Source organism: Mya arenaria, chromosome 2, assembly GCF_026914265.1.
Source record: "Mya arenaria isolate MELC-2E11 chromosome 2, ASM2691426v1".
NCBI lineage: Eukaryota > Metazoa > Mollusca > Bivalvia > Myida > Myidae > Mya > Mya arenaria.
In genome coordinates, this window is record NC_069123.1 from 63,249,726 (window position 1) to 63,270,502 (window position 20,777).

The 20,777-nt window shown below is 33.5% G+C and overlaps 1 protein-coding gene across 1 annotated transcript in view; it reads left to right on the top strand.

The window, feature by feature from the left end:
- The first annotated feature begins 351 nt into the window (after window positions 1-351).
- The window catches only part of LOC128243290 (neuronal acetylcholine receptor subunit beta-3-like), an 84,148-nt gene continuing 63,722 nt past the window's right edge, over window positions 352-20,777 (top strand). Inside the window, exon 1 of the mRNA XM_052960978.1 lies at window positions 352-540. Within this exon, the coding sequence (XP_052816938.1) occupies window positions 441-540 (100 nt within the window). The 5' untranslated portion in view covers window positions 352-440. The remainder of the gene's footprint in view (window positions 541-20,777) is intronic.

The following is a 20,777-nucleotide window of genomic DNA, read 5'->3' on the forward strand; positions in this document are numbered from 1 at the left end:
GAACCATTTCTTGACTGCTTCAGCTCACACTTATCGAAATATTTATAAAAAATATTTCTATGGTCACATTTAAATAAATGATGATGTCACAAACAAGAACACATAATGCATATAAGTGAACCAGTTTGGCCGTTAATAAATATTGAGATAACCCCTGAAACGGTCAATGAAAACACTATGGAATAATTGGACATGCAAAATAAAGAAATGAAAGTAAATTACCTATTCCATCCAAAACACGTCGCTGGTCCCAGCGTACTGTGAAGCGGTTCCCCTTCAGATGGTTTTCCGATAAGACTGATGAATAGGAAAAACTCTATGATATTTCGAGCACTGTGTTATAAACGTTGCATGAGTTGGGAAGTGATTTGTATAAATGTGGATTAATGGAGTTCATTTAAATTACCTGCTGTTGTCTGTGATATGTTTTAAAAGAAAGAATGCGTGCTATTTTGTGGTCAGTTCTGCAGCTGTCTGTTAGTAATGTACTGTACACTGTTGGCCAACTGTCGAAGAGTGCCCTTCTTAAGGACAATTCAAGTAAGTAATATACAACCACTATAAAATTTGCTTCTTATTCACATTGCAATATGATATAATAACAGGTTGTAAGGGTTGCCGATATATTTGCCTTAACTTTAACGTTTGTAATAGTTTATATCTTATAAATATTAACATAAATATATCATTTATATTGTTTCGTGTTTAACTTAAGCAATCTTAAAGAAATTATTGTTCGCACCGGAGTATAACCTTATATAAATTCAAAATCAAATTCTACCAAGAAGATTTCCGAATTTCTTTAGCAATAACAAATAGGAAAAAAAAATATTCGAGGCTAATCAAACAACTGTCTTGCAAATGAAAGAGTCATTAGGAACAACGTGTGTGCGTTTGGACATGTAATATCCGTAAATGGAACAACACTTGAAATAAATCGATATTGGTTTTAGCGAGTTTCAATTTTGTCAGCTTTTTTAATTCCATGTTAAACATTTATCTTATTCAGTTTAAACATAGTCCTGATATTGCCGGTCGTCAAAACTGTTGTTTTTTGTGTGTGTTTCTTATGTTTACATTCAATTAGGAATAACCTATAAAATAAATTAGCTGCAGTTGATTGAATAGTTGAACCATACACGCTTGCCAAATTATATTCTGGCAAAGAGAGCTGTGACGCTACAATCTAGGGATCATGCCTGAACTCCTCTTGGTCAGAATCCCGCTCAGACTATTCGCACGACCATACTTTGTTAATCGCCGCATCCAGGAGACAGTGATATACATGATATTCGGAACCAGAGTTGCGCAGCTATAGCGCTTGACCCTCATTCTGAAATAAAATGATTCCAATGCATCATGATTTACGAAATGGCATCAAAACCAAACCAATCCTATTAATATACTTTAAATTAAATTTCATATTACAGTTTTCATCAACGGGAGGAAAACGTCAAGTTTTAACAAACTTAAAGTGTTAGGTGTTGTTCAGAATGCTGTCATAAACAACATCAAAATATAACTGTGTATCTGAGGCGATGGATGAATTGTTGACCAAATGAACAATGTTAAGACAGAGCTACATATTAATATATAAAGCGATTTATAAATTACTAATATTAAAAAGAATGATAGATTCAGACATATAACGAAAAAGAAAAGACAAAAAAGGTTTATGTAGATATTTATATCCTTTGAAACGAGTAGAAAAAGAAAGGTTTCGACAATTAACCTGATTAAATCATATTAATTCTGCTTTGTATTAGAGCAACATGTGTATAATAACAGCCATGTCTTTTAAATACACAGTAAAACATCTAAAATTTAGACATATTTGAAACATGTTTAGATATTTGACAAGTTTTAAATTAACTGTTTAAGAAAGCTGTTGTGTTGTGTTGCTTTTTTTATTTTAAAATAATTTAATAAAATGAAAACCTGAAAATTATCAAACCCTCTCAGAAGTTTAAACCTATACCGTTCATTCTTCACGTACATATAAGAACAACCTGTTGCTGGGTGGCCTCATTGGTCGTGCTTGAAAGATAGTTTTACAGTTCTTATTTAAAGCTAGATAGATACGTTTTGACAAAAAAAAATTGTCTTGGAACGAGCCAATGTTTTGCGAAAATTCATGGAAAGCAGTTAAATAAGACTGCTGACAAAAAATAAGATTTTTATATTTTAAGTTCAAAAATTGATGTTTTATGCATTTTTCGTAAACCGTTAGTAACGGTTTAGGTCATAAAACATTGTTGAACGGAAATATGAAAATCTACGATTATGACTTTTTGTCAGCAATCTTTTATCATTGGTTTGCAGATATTTACTCAAAAATTTGCTCTTTCAAAGACAAAAAATAAAAAAGTTGTAAAATTGGTAAATCTGTGAGAGTGCAGCTTTAATTACCATTATGGAGTTAATTCCGATGTACAATGATAGAATCGCCAGAACGAAATTAATTCATTATATATTCGACGGGTTAATTTGCCGCTATACAGGATCAAATATAAACGCATCTTATTTCACGAGCCTGAAAGTCAAATATAAACTATAAAACAACGAGATGAATGAGAAATCAACAAGAGACACAACAGGCAAGGAGAGCTACATCAATGTCATTATGAATATCAAGAATTACATTTTAGCGAGGCAAAGCTATTTAAACAATGCATATTCAATATTTACCATTGTTGTTTCTCTTTAGGCATGAACATACATTATGTGTTGTCTGTTACGCCATGGTTTGGAATCGACGAGTGTGATAGCGATTTCCAAAATTCGTAGGCAAATACCAAAACATATGACCCTTATGAGTTTTTATATTTAAATACCAAAAGTCGACTGGTAAACGCCAGCATCAGCCTTACTTCTCACCATGAGGTAATGATGGTAATAATGATGATAATGATGATGGTGCAGCAATGATTGAGTTATAACATTCAAATCAAGGTGGCGATTATCTTGTTGATAATGATGAAATCGATGATGACTACGAAAATACGTCTATTGCATTATATCGGTCTTGTCAGATATACCCTTCGCTACCAAAATCGATAACAATACTTCTCGATATCGAACTACGGCGTAATGGTTATCGAAAGTAGACTGAGGCACATAACGTTACATGCGTTCGTATCTATTAATGTCACTTCATCCAAGCCCCTACCCACAGTCGAGATGGACTATTGCTTTGACACGCATAATAACGAACCAACAAGATGTTCAGAATTCAAGTCGGTTTTTTTGGAATGAGGTCCAATAAAATGTGCCGTGTGCGATGTTGACACTTGATTATAAAGGTACAATTCCAAGCGTCTGCTAGTGTCTGGTAGCCTTGGCAGTTTATATTCATATCCCACTCCAATACTCATAAAATGCATTTAGAACGTACTCAAAACCAGACAGACATGGACAAGTAAGTGAAACAAAATGTTGACTACTTTTTTGGTTTAGTATTTTTGCCAACTACACGTGTCCGCCCATCAATCAAGATTTTTAACAATTTAAAAAAAAATATGAATATCTTCTTTGAAGAAACAACACCTTGTAACTGCTTATTATCGGTCTAAACCATAAGTCGGTAAAACCATAAGTCGGTAAGCAGGGCAAAGCCTGACTATGACTATATTGTATGAACTATCAAGAATAAATAGATATATTAGTGAGTGGGTTGTCAGGATTAATCAGTTTTAAATTAACCATTAATTAATTCACAAAATATAATTGTTTTTTTACATTGTTTTTGCTAATGTTAAAAATTCGTAAATGTAGACAAATCGGCGTTATACCCATTTTAGTCTAATAACAATAAAATTGAGTCTGATCAAGAGCTTCGAGATGGTTTGAATAATATGTGTTTTAAAATATGATACAAAATAATTCATATTAAACATAATTATAGGGAAAACAATATAGAAACATTATAATTAAGTTGAAATTAAATTGTCCATTTTGGCAAAACCAGGGTCAGGAATCACGTGACTTCAACGGGGTTCTCACGTGGGTCACCACGGATCAAACCCGATGTAAACATGAAAAAATGGCGTTCATTTTTAAAGGACTTTTTTAACATAAAAGATATGAAAGTATTTCTTTCTATTTAAAAAAAAACTGTGCTATTTTTCTGCTTCTTCACGGGTGAACTATTTTAGATTTGCTTGTATCTTAAAGATGCAATCCTTGGCAAAAGTTTCAACTTGACGGAATTTTGTAGAACCATACGCTGTGTGCGCCGTGATTTTTTGTTTTACATGCAATTCTTAGTTATGAGTAATATTTTACAAGTCAGACTAGCGCTAAAAATTGGTTCTGTTCATTAATTTCATAAAACGAATTGTTTGAAAATTGTCGCTGAGTTTTCTTCTGTCAATCGTTCGAATTTCTTATGATTAGTACAAATAAGGAATGAATTGCGGGGTTGATGTCATTATTGGGGTATGAACGCAATTGGGTTGGTCAATGTGTGTGGAGTCCGAAGGACTCCACGCGTACTTTGACCAACCCAATTGCGTTCATATCCCCGATAATGACATCAACCCCGCAATTCATTCCTTATATTTACACCAATGTTCATTATTTCATTCAAGAATTGTTAAAAAAATACTTCATTTCATTTAAGAAAACCTTTCAGTAATCCGTTCTTACCCATTCTGTTAATAGAACGACCCGACTATAACCGGGAACATTATTTTTCAAATGACGTTACAATAAAGCGGGAAAAGATCAACCACTTGAAATCACTTTAAAACGTTAAATTGAAACACTTCTTGTACCAATATATTTAAAATATAATAAACTAACACTTTTAAAAATGTTGATCTATATTTTACGGGACCTGCAGACACAATACAACCAATAACAAGATCAATAGCTTTCATGTATATTGTTATGCAATGAATTACGATCCGAACATATCCGAAGATGTTGCGTTCATCGATTGATGAACGCAATTGCCGAAAGGCAGTTCATTTAAGGAATGGAAGTTGAGGTGTAAATATTGTGATTTAACGCCACTTGGCTTGAAAAACATAACAGAATTGTTGATGAAATGTAAAAACGTTGTCTGGTACAGGTATGAAATAAATTCTTAGGTAGAGAAAACGAATTTGGTAGAAGGATAAAGAACGGGGATGGTTGTCGTTATGCGGAGGTCAAATCGAGATGTGTGTTTAAACAATGTACTCCTACCTAGGTTCTGCGCAACGGCCTACAAATGGACAACTCGCCACGGAACCGATTTTTATTGAATGTCTTGCTTCACTCAAAACATCTGAAATAAGGTTATCAGTACTATTTGATACACTCTTCATGTCGTTATCAAATAAACATAAATGTGGTCGGGTTTTTTATTGTTTTTGTGTTGACGTTTTTTAACAGCAGTAGACAGCAATTTACAGCAATTAACAGCAAATATAAATATTTCATTTTCTGTGCATATATAAAAAAAACATTTAACAACGTAATCAACTTGTACAAAACATGATAGAAACAAAACTTAGGATAGAAAAAAAACGCTTTAAGTTTATATTTCTGACTCACCAGGTTATCTGCATATATCTCCTTGAAATGATTAAATCATCACCTTGATAAGCGATATGTTCCATGTATTTCTTCTCAGTGATAGCTGTGAAACTGATTAACATTTCCGTATTTTGTTCTTTACGCGTAATAAAGAATAAAATTCCAATTGGCATAAAGCAGACAGGTCTGAAGGTCATTAGATATGAGTGTAAATCTCGTTTAAAAATATTTTAATTGTTCTGAAGACTGTCTGCTAAAATTAAAATCAGTTTCTGCTAAACTAAAAAAGAAAAAAACTTTGAATTTAATTTTCGTAATTCATAAAGAATATGTAACATACAACAATTTACAAAGGCCTCAATATAATTCATTTGGTTCAGTATTGTTACATTAACGATACAATTCAATACTTAAGCTACTTTGTTCGTTTTGGTTTGGTATAATAAAAGACATTTCAATAGATTTCCAACTTTATGCTTCAGTGTCCTTGGAATTTCATTGCTGTCATTGAGGAAACATTAAAAGTATAACTGCCTGTTTACTGCCCGTGAATCGTTTTGCATTATTTATGCATATATTTACGGCATGTGATCTATAACAATGCTTTATTTGTCAGAACTCTTCGCTAATGAAGAACTAAAAGTGAATGCTGTTCTTGTTACTTGATGACAGAGCGTTGTTTTGAAAAAGCCATAGTGCTGAACATTGCTTGGTGAAGTGTATGCGGTGTAGCAATGGATACGGGAGTTGTGGGAGTAGAACCTTGGACAGCCCCCGCCTCGTCCTAAAGATTATTCAATTCATTGATATGATTTCGGTAACTAAATCCTTAACTAAGAAAGTATATACATACCATCAAACAGCATGTAAATTTATTGATCCGTGAATCTCCGGGATGTTACTGCAGATGACAATAAATTGAAAGGCTTTTCAATTTGCAGTATTGTCCAGATATTCAAGATGATAAGGCTTTCAAGTTGCTGAGCCAGTCAGATTATAAACAAGATATACAACAGAACGTCGTAAACGTTTGTCTTAAAGTGCTAGTTGCAATACAATTTGTGTCAAATAAGAGTATATTAAGGATAGCGTAATTTGTTCATAGGAAACGAATGAGGCAAAAGGCCATTGGTTCGCCCTGTATTACCCAAGGTCTGCAATGTGCCGAGTATAAACCTGTTTAGACCGTATTAATTATAACCAACCTCACATCGATTTCGGCAAGCCGGGCAGCTGTGTTTTCTCCGAGGTCTCTGGTTCCCCCCCCCCCCCCCCCCTCAACACAAAACCACTCTCACGCGCAACATTCTGCCAACGACAATGATTTAGCATTAGTTATCATAACTTTCTTCACACTCGTTATATAATACATAATGTTTAAATATTTTCATATAAAGTAATTCATCGAAGTGCATACAAGTATTATTGTCTTCTATATAGAATATAATAGATATTCACATAAGGACATATTTAGACGGTAATTAATCTTTAAATTAATTGTTTTAAACATTTCAATTATTGGTTAATGTAATGAAATGCAAACATAGAGTTGCATATGCTTCTAACTAGATCAAATATATATCATTTTCATGTGCAGTAAAAGGAATCGACGGTGCATTGGAACTTTGTCAACAGCAACCTTACGTCCATTCTGGCTCAGTGTGCTAAAATATGAAGACTACAAATCTTTAAATGCAAAAGTAACTTTACTCCCTTCAGCTTTCTTATCAATAATGCAATTAAACCTATATAGAACGAAGACCGACATTCAAATATCTAAAACGGTACAAGGAGCAAAAGTACGGAGTCTAATGAGAGATAAACAAGAGTCATTCAAAGGCAGTTTACATCAATGATCATATATGAATATCAGATATTATATTTTAGGGAAGAAGAACTATGTTAACCATGCATACTAAATAATTACCATCGATGGTGGTGATGATGATGGAAATGGAAACGATTGATAAAACACGCCTTGTCAGTTCTGTATGAGTTGTGCATTCTATGTCTATTAACAGAATAAACATGAATCTGATTCAAATCATTTAAAATGCATTTCAGTGTATTTTGACTGTGTTATAAATGTACTATGTCTGATTGTGACAATTTATTACACAGGTTCCATTTCAAGAGTCTGCTTTTCAGGTAGCTTTAATCGTTTATATTTCTATCCTACTCCAATACCTATCAAAAGACATTTAGAATATATATAAAACCAGACAGACAGATGGACTGGTAAGTGACAGAAAATGAAGAGGTTTTTTTATTTATTGTTCGTATATATTGAAACTATCTGTATCCATCCCTCAACCAAATTTTTAACTAATACAAATATACGTATTTCTTCTTTGAAGATAACACACCTGTCTTTCCATCACCCATAAAACTATCATTTATCAAATATTTTATCTCATTTAAGTGATTGTGTTTATAAACCATAAACTATAAAGTTGGTAAGCCAGGCGCAGCCTGGTGCCGAATGCATTGTATAACAAATCGAAGATAAATAATATATATATCTGTTTGGTGTAAAATGTCTCTATACTAGCTAGCGCGCATACGCAAACCGTTAAACAACTATAATACTAATACACCAATAAATGACTAAATGGCATTTTGGCGGTCGTTTTCGTTCGAAGCTTTGAAAACGGCAATTTAATAGCTCTAATTCTGTTTTTTTCAAATAGTAATTTGGCTTTTGTAGACATATCGATTACAAAGAGCGTGCCTTAATAAGCACTCCACGATTAGTAAAACAATATCTATTTCAATATATATAGAAGAGAATACTACAAACATTTAACATCGTAATAGAGAACGTTATACAGAAACATTAAAATGATATAATTAAATGATAAAGATTGTACCCAAACAATGAAAGATATATAGCTATATATTATAATTTACTTCTACCAGTACTAACATAATTCCAGGACAAGTTAAATACAATTGTTTATTTCATGCATACCGGTGAAAGAGTGAAAAATATTAGTAAATGATAACTTGATCATTTCACTCTGGCTGGAGTGAAATGATAACCCTTGCTCATTCCACTCTGTAAAGACAACTCGGGACTATTTTTTCCAGATTTGCTTCCCTTGACTTTGAAAAAATACATGTATGTCACAAGTACATGTTTCTTGTCGTCTGTAGTGCAGTAATATATACACATTGACCGAATCGTATTGAATTGTCACAATCAAATTATGCAATAGTTTTAATAAAACAAACATTTTTTTTTGCGATTGATTATAACTATTAAAAAAGAACAAGCTTACCAATTTATGTATGAACTATTTCATGGAAAATACTGTTACAATTGGTAGGTATCGGTTGAATATTTACTTGGCCACATGTGCTAGTAATAGAGTTGATAGACCATTTCTTCCTACAAACTCTAACCGCGTACATGTATGCACAAGCATTTTGAATTTGACCAATTTCCAGTTTACATTCATCAGTTCAACAATACATTTTTCTTTTTAAAAACTTTCAAAGTTTGCGCTGCATCCCTCTCAAAAGCATCTTCTGGCACATCCTCGACATTTCCTCTGGGGTCTTCATAAACACACGGGAAAGAGGCCACAGAAATTTACTCTAGCGGGGTAACACACGATATATGCATGAAATAAAAAGAAAATTTCCTCTATGTATTACATGATGACGAGTGTCAGATCCGTTTTATTGCATGCGTTTTCCCGGTAATACATAACAAAAATGTCGTACCTGTTCCATCGGCTCCATAAATGAGCCGAACACCAGAAACGCAATGCTATTTCCCGTGCTACATGCATTGCAGAAATATGTACTTCTTTATTCCAATAAATTTTATTATAAAAACAAATGAGAAGTAGGCACGCGCATGACTTGCTAGTAAGTATATTTTACAGTACAAGATTTTCATAATAAACCGGATTCACTGCATAGCATGTGATAAAAAAACTGACACGATGTCTTGTCAGTCTGTTTAAATTTTTGAATTGGGAAATTTTAAAGCTGGGTTAAAACGAAAGTTTGAAAAATGTACAGGACTTATGAAGGGATGTAGGCTTTTTTATTTGTGTGGGTAAAACATAACAGCGAAAAATGCTTAGGCCGAGAGAGAAGAATCCGGTTGAAGACGGAAATACGGGGAACAATTTAGAGTACCTTATCAAATACATCAACATTCTATATTGTTGAATCTAGGACCCTGACTTTACAGATGGATACCTACAACGATACTGATATCTAATTAATGTATTGTTACCCTTTTCGGCATAATGTTGATTTGAAAGGAGTCCTAGATACTTGCATACATATGTATTTTTCCTCATTGAAGGCCCCTTTTTGCCCCATAATAGAGACCATTGGACCGCGGCCTTCCTCTCGGGCCCTTAAAACTTTCATTCACGGTACCATATCATTGTGTATAATTTGCTATTATCATATAATCATAAGCATATTTGCCTTTTATTGTCTTTCCCGTTCTTTGAAACAAATGAAAACAGCAATTAACAGCAGTGAGCAAATATAAATAGTTCACCTCCAGTGCATTTGTAAACGCAATGGAGCAACATAATTAACTAGTACAAAACATGACAGAGGAATCTTCTGTCTTTGCTATACTTTACCATAAAAACAACAACACAAATGTGCAATACCAGACGAGTTGTCTATTAGATGATGACGTGCATCCAGGTTAAGTAAGTATAAAACGAGCACATGTATTTATGTAGAGAACAACACAATGAAAGTCACTGGCTAATAAAGTCCTATGCAGTGCAACCGACCGGCCAGGCAAAACCAGAGACGGTTAACTCTGGAAACCTGTGTTTGTTTGCCAAGTGTCGATCCACAAAGTATGAATGTCGAACCTCATTCATTTGTCTGGTTTCAAATATGGATATAAAACAGTGGAACAAAATCACTAAAAATATTGAAGTGAAGATTTAGGTTACGAAGTGAACTTAGTGAAGTCGACTGGTAGAATGACACTACACGCTAATATACCAATATAGCAAGAAATTCTCGTGCAAGACTGACAGCTACTGTATTAAAATACTATCATTTCGCCAAGACAAATATTTCACGCTATACTAACGAAACGCGTGAAATGAATATGGTAGTTAGTTATCTATCCAAACTATTGTATTAGCTTGTAGCCTTTATGATGTTAATTAAAACAATACAAAACTTCAAACGTTGTTCATAGTTCTGAATCACCAGGTTTACCCGCATTTATCTCCTTGAAATGATTAAAATCGTCACCAGTCATCAAGCGGTGTGTATCCGTGTATTTCTCCTAAGGGATATCTGTGAAACTGATTACTATTTCCTTATTTTGACCGGAACGATATCTGAATTACTGACAAGAATAAAACGTGACAATATAAAGATTTACAATTGCGTTGTTCTAAACGCTTCAGAAAGAATAGAAGTCATCCTGGCAAAAAGCAGCTGGTGCCTGGTCCAATTCGGCCTAGTCTTTTTCGACCTTCTTTTGAAATGAAGCGTGACAATGGAATGCCGATTGGTAGTATGTTGTTCACAACTAATTTACGGAATATAAAATAGCCGTTAAAGTGTTAATGTAAATGTCAAAAGACCTTTGATAATTGAAAATTGCAAAGGATGCACATGATGTCTGTAAATTTAATTATACTAATTATATCTTATTGTTCTTTGTTCTAAGGATTGTCTGCTAAAATCAAAATCAGCTTCAGCTAAACTTGTAAAATGTATTTCATTTCCGTTATTCATAAATGGTTTCCATAATTATATTATTATATTTTTCGAGTGGTTCCGGATAATTCATTTGGTCCAGTAGTGTTTCATTATAAGTACAATTCAATACTTAGACAACTTTGTGCGTTGGTGGTTTGGTATTAAAAGCGGCATTGCAATACACTTCCAACCATGTGCCTGTCTGCTTCCGTGTCCCTGGAGTTCCATTGCTGTCATTGATGAATCATAGAAGTACAACTGCCTGTCTACGGCCCGTGGACTGTATTGCATCATTCATATTTACGCTCTGTGAACTATAACAAGGCTTTATTTGTCAGAACTCATTGCTGATGAAGAACTATGAGTTTTGTTTTGAAACACCAGAGTATTGATGCAGCGTGAAGGCTTTATTTGTCAGCACTCATTGCTGATGAAGAACTATGAGTCATGCCGCGGTGCAGCAACGGATTCAGAAGTTGGCGTTTGAGAGTTGCCCACCTTATTCTACCTAATACTGTCCGTTCTGGCCGTTTATGGTGACAGCTCTTCTTTTAAGATTTTTTTTCTTGGATGCATAAAAAACGCAAACAACAATAGTGTTACCTTCTGTTTGGTTACAACCTGTGCTCCAATTGATAAAAACTAGAAGGTAAATGTCAGATTTTAAAATATATTGTTTTTGTTGATTTATTTAGTTGATGAAACCGTTACCAAAATGATCACATTGTGTATATGTTATATATTTTCTCTCTGACAAAAGGTTTTTATCGTTTGTGACCCATGGTGACCCATGTGTTAACCCCTTTGAAGTCACGTGATTCCTCCCCTGGATATATTTCAATCGATTGAATAAGCGCAATTTATCTTCTTCTAAATTAACGCCCATTGGTAAATTACTACGTGGTAACAGTTGTGTTCATCTGAACCACAGGGTTAGGGTTTTATAATTGTAATGTCACTAGATTTTTTATGCAATTGTCATATGAGTGCCTGTTAATTTTATCCGGATCATTGTACACTAACTATATTTGATGGTATTTGATGGTTATGCTAAATGCATTGGATCCATCAGCCATACGAAGCTACCATATCAATAGCCAAATTATGAAAAATGTAGACTGAACTATTTTAAAAGTAAACATGATGCACCTCCGATTTCAGACTACATAGTAATCTATTTTGCAGTGTTCAATTATGTTTGCATATCGGACAAAGAAACAGTAACTTATATGGGTAAGAAGAAACGATAACGTTTGAATTTGAGATAACACTGCGACAGAATTATTAGTTTCCTCGAACCCACGATCGCTTGTGTGCTCGGTGGACATTCATAAAATGCCTGTGAAACCACTCACTTCATTATTTCATAAAGAGAATAGTGCTATCACCAATCAAAATATTACAGCTTTGCGACGGCGTTTGTACATCTGCGGTGAATTTGGACATTATTCTTTTACAAGGAAGTTCTCTGATTTATGATAATATTATCGTTTTATGGATAAAGGCAGACAAGAGAAGTCCCTGTATGTCGAGTAATTAACTTGTTTCAAATCATTTGATAGTTCTGAAACAAACACCAGAACCTAATCAATAACGGCGAACATCCAAATATGTAGATTAGGTATTTTTCAATTTAAGTGCAAATTATTGTGGAAGAACATGTTTGTATGTTAAAAGATTTGTAAAGCGACATATTGCAATTCTAGTTTTAGCTAAGATAGCATTGATGAAGTACTTTCCTTTTATCAAACAGCAACCAATATAAGGGTATAGCACTTATAACAATAACATTATTATTGTTTTCTAGGTGAAAATTGCAATAAGGCAATCTTATAAGTTACAATCTAATGCAAAAAGCTTGGAAACATAAAATTTAAAGTCTTATTTATGTTTCAGCAATGATATTTTGACAAAACGTTTACGCCAAATGACAGAACGCTGCTAAAATCATAACAATAGTTAAACAATAAAACTCAATCCCGATAATCCCAATGAAGGAATATGAAAAATACAACCGAATACAGACTTCGCCAACATAAACTCCTTCGGAAATGTTAATTCTAGCTGCCAAGAGTACACCAGATAGTGATACATTTGTTGAATACAACGTGTTCTTTCGACCCCCAAGACAAAGGGATGTACGAGTAGGTGACAATAAATGAAATAATATGATAACAACACTGGTAATCACCAATACTTGACAGATGTAAGACGTTCGACGTGACAACGCGGCTACACTACTCGCACAATAGGTGGTATAGAAGATAACTGTTTGTTTCAGTGTAAGATCGTTCTTTATTTCACCAAATGAACGCCAAAACCTTTATTTTAGGAATGGCATAGCCTAGAGTGAAATATTTACTTTTGGCGTTCACGAGCTGAAATGTGTTGCAATCTTTAACTGAAGCAATCATTTTTTTTCTTCTTTTTAATATATGCCTAGTAAAATGTCAGTGTATTGTAGCTTAGGAAAGTGCACACACTTGTATGCGATCGAACGTAATTTCGGAATTGACGTCGTTGAACTTGAGTCCCAGACCTATTTGCGGTGAAGTTTAATGTAGATTTGAAAGCGGGGTGAAATTTCAAGAGGGAGAATTACAGTATCAAAATGTAATTTAATTGATTTTATACAGTGATATATTATTTTTATTTCACTTATAAATCCCTAAAAACAACCAAAAAGCATATTTTTATAAATATGTTTATCAATAACGTATCCATAACCATCATCTTATAATTACACCGTCCAATTCATGATTAAAACCATGCAATAAGACTACACCGAGTGAACCACGCACACTTTTTTCACATTTTATAGCAAAGTAAACTGCGAATCATGGTCTTTGAAAACCTAAATGCGTTTATTTGAAGGAAGACGCCACTTTCACGTCATAATTGAATATCTTAAAGTAAAAATTTGTTGTTGTCAAATATTGACAAATTTCCAGATAAAGAGTATGTTTAAAAAAGTATTTTTGTCTTGTATGAAGTATACTGACGCCTTTGAGGGACTGTTATCATCGATCGTGTCGTACTATGGAGTTTTCAAATCGTGATGGAAGAACATATCTTTCTAAACTTTAAGTTGTTTTTGTCAGTTCGAAGAGTTTATTTGAGCTTGCTAGCAAACCGTTAAATCTTACCTGCAACACTGGCATAATATCGAACTGAAATTCTTGATCTGATTTTTCTATGGACAGGTCGCGGTTTAAACTTTGACATTGCGCAATGTAAAAGACATTTCTAATATTCTAGGTTTATGTTTAAAGTTGCCCAGTTTCGGTCAAAGATAAAATGAAACAAAACACGCTTAGAAAGATTGCGGGAAATTCTACCTTAAGGATAATTAGACTGCAAACTTATTGTTTATATTTGATCATTGTATTTGGAAGCATGACCGGTCGCAGCTCCTGTAAAACATTAGCTAAAATAGCATTTTTACATAGAGAAGTATGTATACGATATCTAAACACAACGGTTACTAAGTCAATGGCAGTTGAATACGTTCGAGTTTTTAAAACTCTTACCTTGAATTGATGCTATCGATAAGATCTTACTTATCATGAGAAAAATTAGATTAAATAATCTGCCTTGTAAGTGGTGTACAAATAAACAAAAATATTGTGAGTTGGTTTCATTACCAAAGTTACATGAGTCTAGTCAAGTATAATTCCTTTTAATAAGCAAGTGTAGTTTTATTCATGAAGTTTATCTGTGTTAACTAAAATTAAATTTTAACGTCGTATGAATTGATACAAAATCAACATCGAAATCAGCCACGATGTTTTTACAATATATCTTAAGCCGGGTAATACAGGAAAAAAGTAAGCTTGTGGAAAATATGAAAGGAGTGTAAACGCATTGCAAGTTGGCGTGTTTGTAGCTAAGCCTCAACTATTTATAAAGAATATACAGCTAATAAAAGTGTGATCGTTTCTTATTTTCCTGTACCATAGGTCGACAAAAAACAAATAATGTTTTTGATATCTGTTGAAATTTATATGCAAAAAGCTACAGAAACATGCTCAGTAGCAAAAAGTTTAAACATAAACCCGGTTTAGTGGCAATGGGCAACGCCAAAGACATAGAACACAAATTCACTAACAAGTAACATAGATCAGCACACAGCTCTACAAACAGCACAGTGCATAAATACTATATATATATATATGTATTAACTTGAGGAAACTAATCAATAAAACAAATAATAATAAAAAACGAAAAGGTAAACCCCAAGTACTTCATGGGTTAAAGTTAAAGTGCAAAAGATCAAACTCAGCATATTTCATTACGCCCGTTTTTTCTTCAATTAAAGCAATGACCTCATTAAAGGCAATCTCCGTAGATATTAATTTCAATCGGTCCCCGTGTGGCCTTCTTTCCAAGAACTTTTTAGGGTGAAGTGTGTCTTTGTCAATTTGCTAGAATTATCTAAAAAAAAATAGTCCCATTGAATGAATTAGTGTTATTCTGATTAAGAATGACAGGATGAACTGACGGAGATATCTCCTGAAATCTTATGTTACAGCCAAGATGCTATGCAACATGAAAAGTACTGCAATTGGATATATATGGTAAATGCCGACCCTTGTATCTAATTTCCGAAATATAAGGAACATGGTGTTCTATAGCCAACGACAAGAGATAAATGCCCCATTACACTTCAGAACATATGATTTAGGCAACCATCTCTTCCGAAAACTAAAGTATCATATTAATAGATTATTTATGAAGTATTGTTTCTGTTCTCATTTTAAATTTTTGCTATAATTATGCATCTTAAATTTCGTATAAATCATACAAAAGTGAACATTTCAAATCGACAACAATGTTTTTCAATATATTATAAGAAAAGAATATAAAGACCACGGGAAGTCTTGGACAAATATTAGCCAAATGCAGATACATAGGACGCTGGCTTATTTGAATTGGAAAGTTCTGAAAGAGTTTACCGGATGGCAACTAAAGTAGTTAATGGGTTTTGCTATTGACCCATCACAGCAAACGTTCTAGCAAATAATAGTATGATTGCTTATTACAATTAAGGGTGAAAACGGATATTTCAAAAAGTACATTAAACGGTATTGGAACAAAAGTCTAATTGATTCGTAATTGGTTTTATCGTGTTTAATTTTGATTTCATGTTAAACACGAACCAAATTTGATTTCTATCGTTAAATTAGCGTATGCCAAACATGTTTGCGTTGGCTCATATTAACAATGTGTTTGTATTGTTAACATGTTTACTTATCTAATTTATAAATCACAATCGTTGTTTGCAGAAAATAATTTGGTTCAGAAACATTTCATTGGTGTATATCATGCAAGTATCATACACTAAAGGACATAATTTTTAGTGTAAGTAAAAAGAGGATCCCGATTACCAAACACAACCTGCTTACTGAAAAAAACGAAGATGTGAGTGTGCAGTGACCGTTTAACATTATAAAACCTTTTAAAAAAATCGGCAATACCAGATGTGTTCAAGCTTGTTTGTGGTTTATTTTATTTCAAAACAGGGATAACACTTACTAGTAATACAAAATAACATTACAAACGCCGGCATGGTTTGCCTACTACAGGGATCAATAACTAATTCTGGGAATTATTGTAAGTCTGTCGGGCCTTTGGGATTAAATGTAATGTTTATAATTTCTAAACATAGTTCTCATCAACTCAAAGAAGAGATGACTTTAAGCATTTATTTCATGTAAGCGTATTTTGTAATATATACAGATATGATTGTTTCTTTTGTTAAGTTTGTGTGTTTAGTCTTCATTCATTGACAATCCATCGTGAAGTTTTATGATTTCGGATCGACGGGAAATGTGCGTGATCATGAGGTGACTTCTCAACGTTGTTACTGCTTCAACCATAAGCATTAAATGATACGGTTATCAGGTTGTTTATACCAGTTAATGCAATGGTTGTCATGTTCGTCAAAACTATCATTAAAATTATTTTTAAATATATTTCCCCTAAAAATACGAGTTTGTTACATATTGCTTTTTTATCTTATTCTTAAAATTAAAATTATCGATCTTATTAAGATAGAAACAGAACCAAATAAACCAATATGTCGGTCTGGGGGTTTAGCGGTATATAGCAATTCGTGTATGTTGCTCATGCTGATCCTTGACGAACAAAAAAACAAGGACAGTTATCTTACATTTAACTTGTCGACAGAATAAAGGATCGGGATTTTTCTAGTGTTTCCAAAGATTCGACGCTTTTTCAAATGCTTCAGCTCATTTTACAGCATCTACAAACAATCATTACTTTTCACTGACTGTAATCTTCAACAATTATTGATAACGATATTCTATTCTCAAATATTTGTACATTACAATTCCGGCCCAAACTCAAGAACCACGTCGACATCGTCCACTTCCTCCACATTTGCGTTGCCTGACTTATCTGGTTACTTCTCATTTGTTCACTACTATGTGCACAGCGTTCTTCCAAAACTTGACCAATTCAATTCAGCGCATAAGGATTTCGGTATTCTTGCATGTTCTGGGACTTGGTTTAAAAAAGATCTCCCATCATAAGGGATTCTCAAGATTGATCATTAAATGTCCCAAACTTCATCTGCGTAAAGTAAATCACCTGTTTCGTCATTGGAGGCAAACACCGATTCCTGTGTAGCCTTTCTTCTAAGTGTACTTGCGTGAAGTCGCTGGCATTAAGAACGCCCGATTCGTCTCCTGTTTCAATTACGTGTGATGAGTTTATTCCGATTTACGATGACAGGACGTCTGAACGAAATTGAACCGTTTCCGAAGACTTCGAGAAATTTATATGCCTCAAAACAGTAGTTAAATATCATACTCATCCTATTTTACACTCACCGAGACATTTGAAGAAACAAAACAAAATCGGCATTCCGTCTGCGCTTCATACGTAGATTTCTTAGTTTATTTTTAATTTTATTTACACGTTGAGTTTGATACTTCGAGACTACATCCAACGTTGTTGTCGAATTTTATCTTTTACTTTTGACCAGTTTCAGTTTATAGGCAAAATCAGGAAATGCATGCGCTTGGTCAAAATTTACATCAATATTTATGCGAAAAGCTACAGAAACAAGCTGAAAAGCAAAAAGTTTAAACATAAACCCGGTTTAATGGCACTGGGTAAACGCCAAAGACATATAACATAAAATCACAAACAAGAAACATGGAATAACAGCACAAAACTCCACAAGCAGCACAGTGCATACATACTATATATAAAAACTAGGTATGTTTTTCAAGGATTGTTAGGTACCGCCTTGGAACAGTCAGTAAAATGTAAATTTACTGGTGGTTTAAACCAGTTTGTGTGCACAACCTCAAATTTCACAGGAAAGAAAATAGAAATTAATGATGAGTGAGCAATTGTACAATGTTTCGAAATGATAAGCAAAGTAACAATGAAATGAATATGAACCGGGTTTTTTTATCTGAACTCAGACTTGAGGCTGCTAGTAATAATTACCCCTTACCTATAAAAATAGAAAGAATTTGTATTCGTCTATTAATTTGAGAAAATGAACAAACTTTCTTTAAAATCTAAGTACATTTGATAAGAACACTAGATTAAAATGGTTATAAGGTAAATCTTTTGTTTATAATCATTCGTTTAAAGGAAAGAGGGTGCTGGCAAAAGGCAGTGGGTGCATCAACCTGCTATTTAGGCCTAGCTGGAGCACTAAATCGTTGCGTATTATGCAAAGAGCAAATAACGATTTCGTTTCGAAACATAGAATTATTGTGTTCCCATTTCGTCGTGGTCCTACATGTGATAGATTACTATGAAGCGTGCGTCTCTCGGATGATTTTCCGATTAGTCTTGTATAGGAACCCGGCGATTGAAGACTGTTTATGATATTAGCACTGTGAACTTAAATATTGGTTTTAGTTGGATGACAGTGAAGTAGCATGCTAAACCTCAGAAACATGATTTGTATAAACTGCTATATAATGATGTTAATTAAGAAATTATGTTGCGCCATTAATATTTGTTTTTTTAAGAAAATGCGTAGTATTTTATGGTCTGTTCTACAGCAGTATATTAGTATCGTACTTTTCTCTGAAGGTCAACTGTCTAAAAGTGCCCTGATCAGCGAAAATGGAAGTAAGTAATTTAAACTATGTAAACAGTTCGCTTATATTTTGCGATTTAATATGAATCGGAATGATCAACTCATTATTGGGTTTGAACATACCCCCACCATAAAGAGAGTATTGTTTTATTTCTGCATGAATTTATATACACTCATAAACAATGTCGTTCAACGTCAAATTAAAAGATCGACACTACTACATTTCAATATTCTTAAGAAGTTACAGTTATAAAAAGAATGTTAAGTAATCAAATCAATGAAAATATTGCTTCAAATTAAAAAGTATAACTGGAGAAAAATCTGAGAATGTCTGAGAGTTCTGAGAATCTTTTTACCGTAGTGAAAATCCAAGTTGTTTTTCTATCAAAATATCAATGTAAACTGTCTAGCAAAATGAAGTTCGATAATCTTTTTTACTTAATTGAAAGAAAACAAATATTGAATCGTGTTTAATCGTGCTTAACATGACCTAAATTTAAATGTATTCATCAATATCGTTATCTGTCAAAAAGTTGAGGTTGGCACGTGTAAAAATGTGTTTATTTAAGAGTAAGATGTTTCTTGTTATCTAAATATTGAATAATAGACGTTTTCCAGTAAGTCTTTAGAACGGCAATTATTTTAAAACTGACCGATGACTTAATGCCACATGTACGCTATTTAAATGAATTAAATCGGTGTATTTAATGAGCCGGTCGGGACAATGCAAACAAAGTCGATTCCTTAAAGGAATATATAGTTTTCATAACTTGAGCAGTTGAGGTAGACATGGTTAAAGGAAATGTAAGATCGCTATAGCTGATGCTGTTAGGCTTGTACAGATTCTGACTTATTACTAATGTTGGAAAACGTCCCCTTTTCAGGTTATATACTACTATGTGTTTATTTAACAAGCACATATTAAAACCACAAAACCTAAATGACTTCTTAAGTATTGAATTAATAATATCAATATTGTGCAGTAACACAATTAAGAGAACTGGAATTCCAATTTCAGGCTGTTCACCATTCGAAGTCGTAATTTTTGTTCATCGTAAAAATTAGTTTTAATGGGTCCCTGGGTGGCCTGTTCTGAAACTACACTCGAGTGAAATCTGTCTGATTCGGTTTGTCGAAGTAATCACATGTTTCAATTAAAAGTAACAAAGTTATTCCTATTTACGATGACATGATGGCCGCAACATAATTGGCATTTGTTCTCTGACTTTAGGAGGTTTATCTGAACTTAAGTTTTATAATACTCTCATGTTGTTTCGACAAAAATGTTCAGTGACCAGCTTACATTGCTTCTAGTCCCTATACGTTACAATATGTATAAAAACAAACAAGTACTTCAAAACCAAAACAGCTACAGTTTCGCTTTAAACACCTCTCGTCTACACTTTACGTGTTTGTCTTAATGAGTTGTAATCGTCATCAAAAGCCAACCCGACAA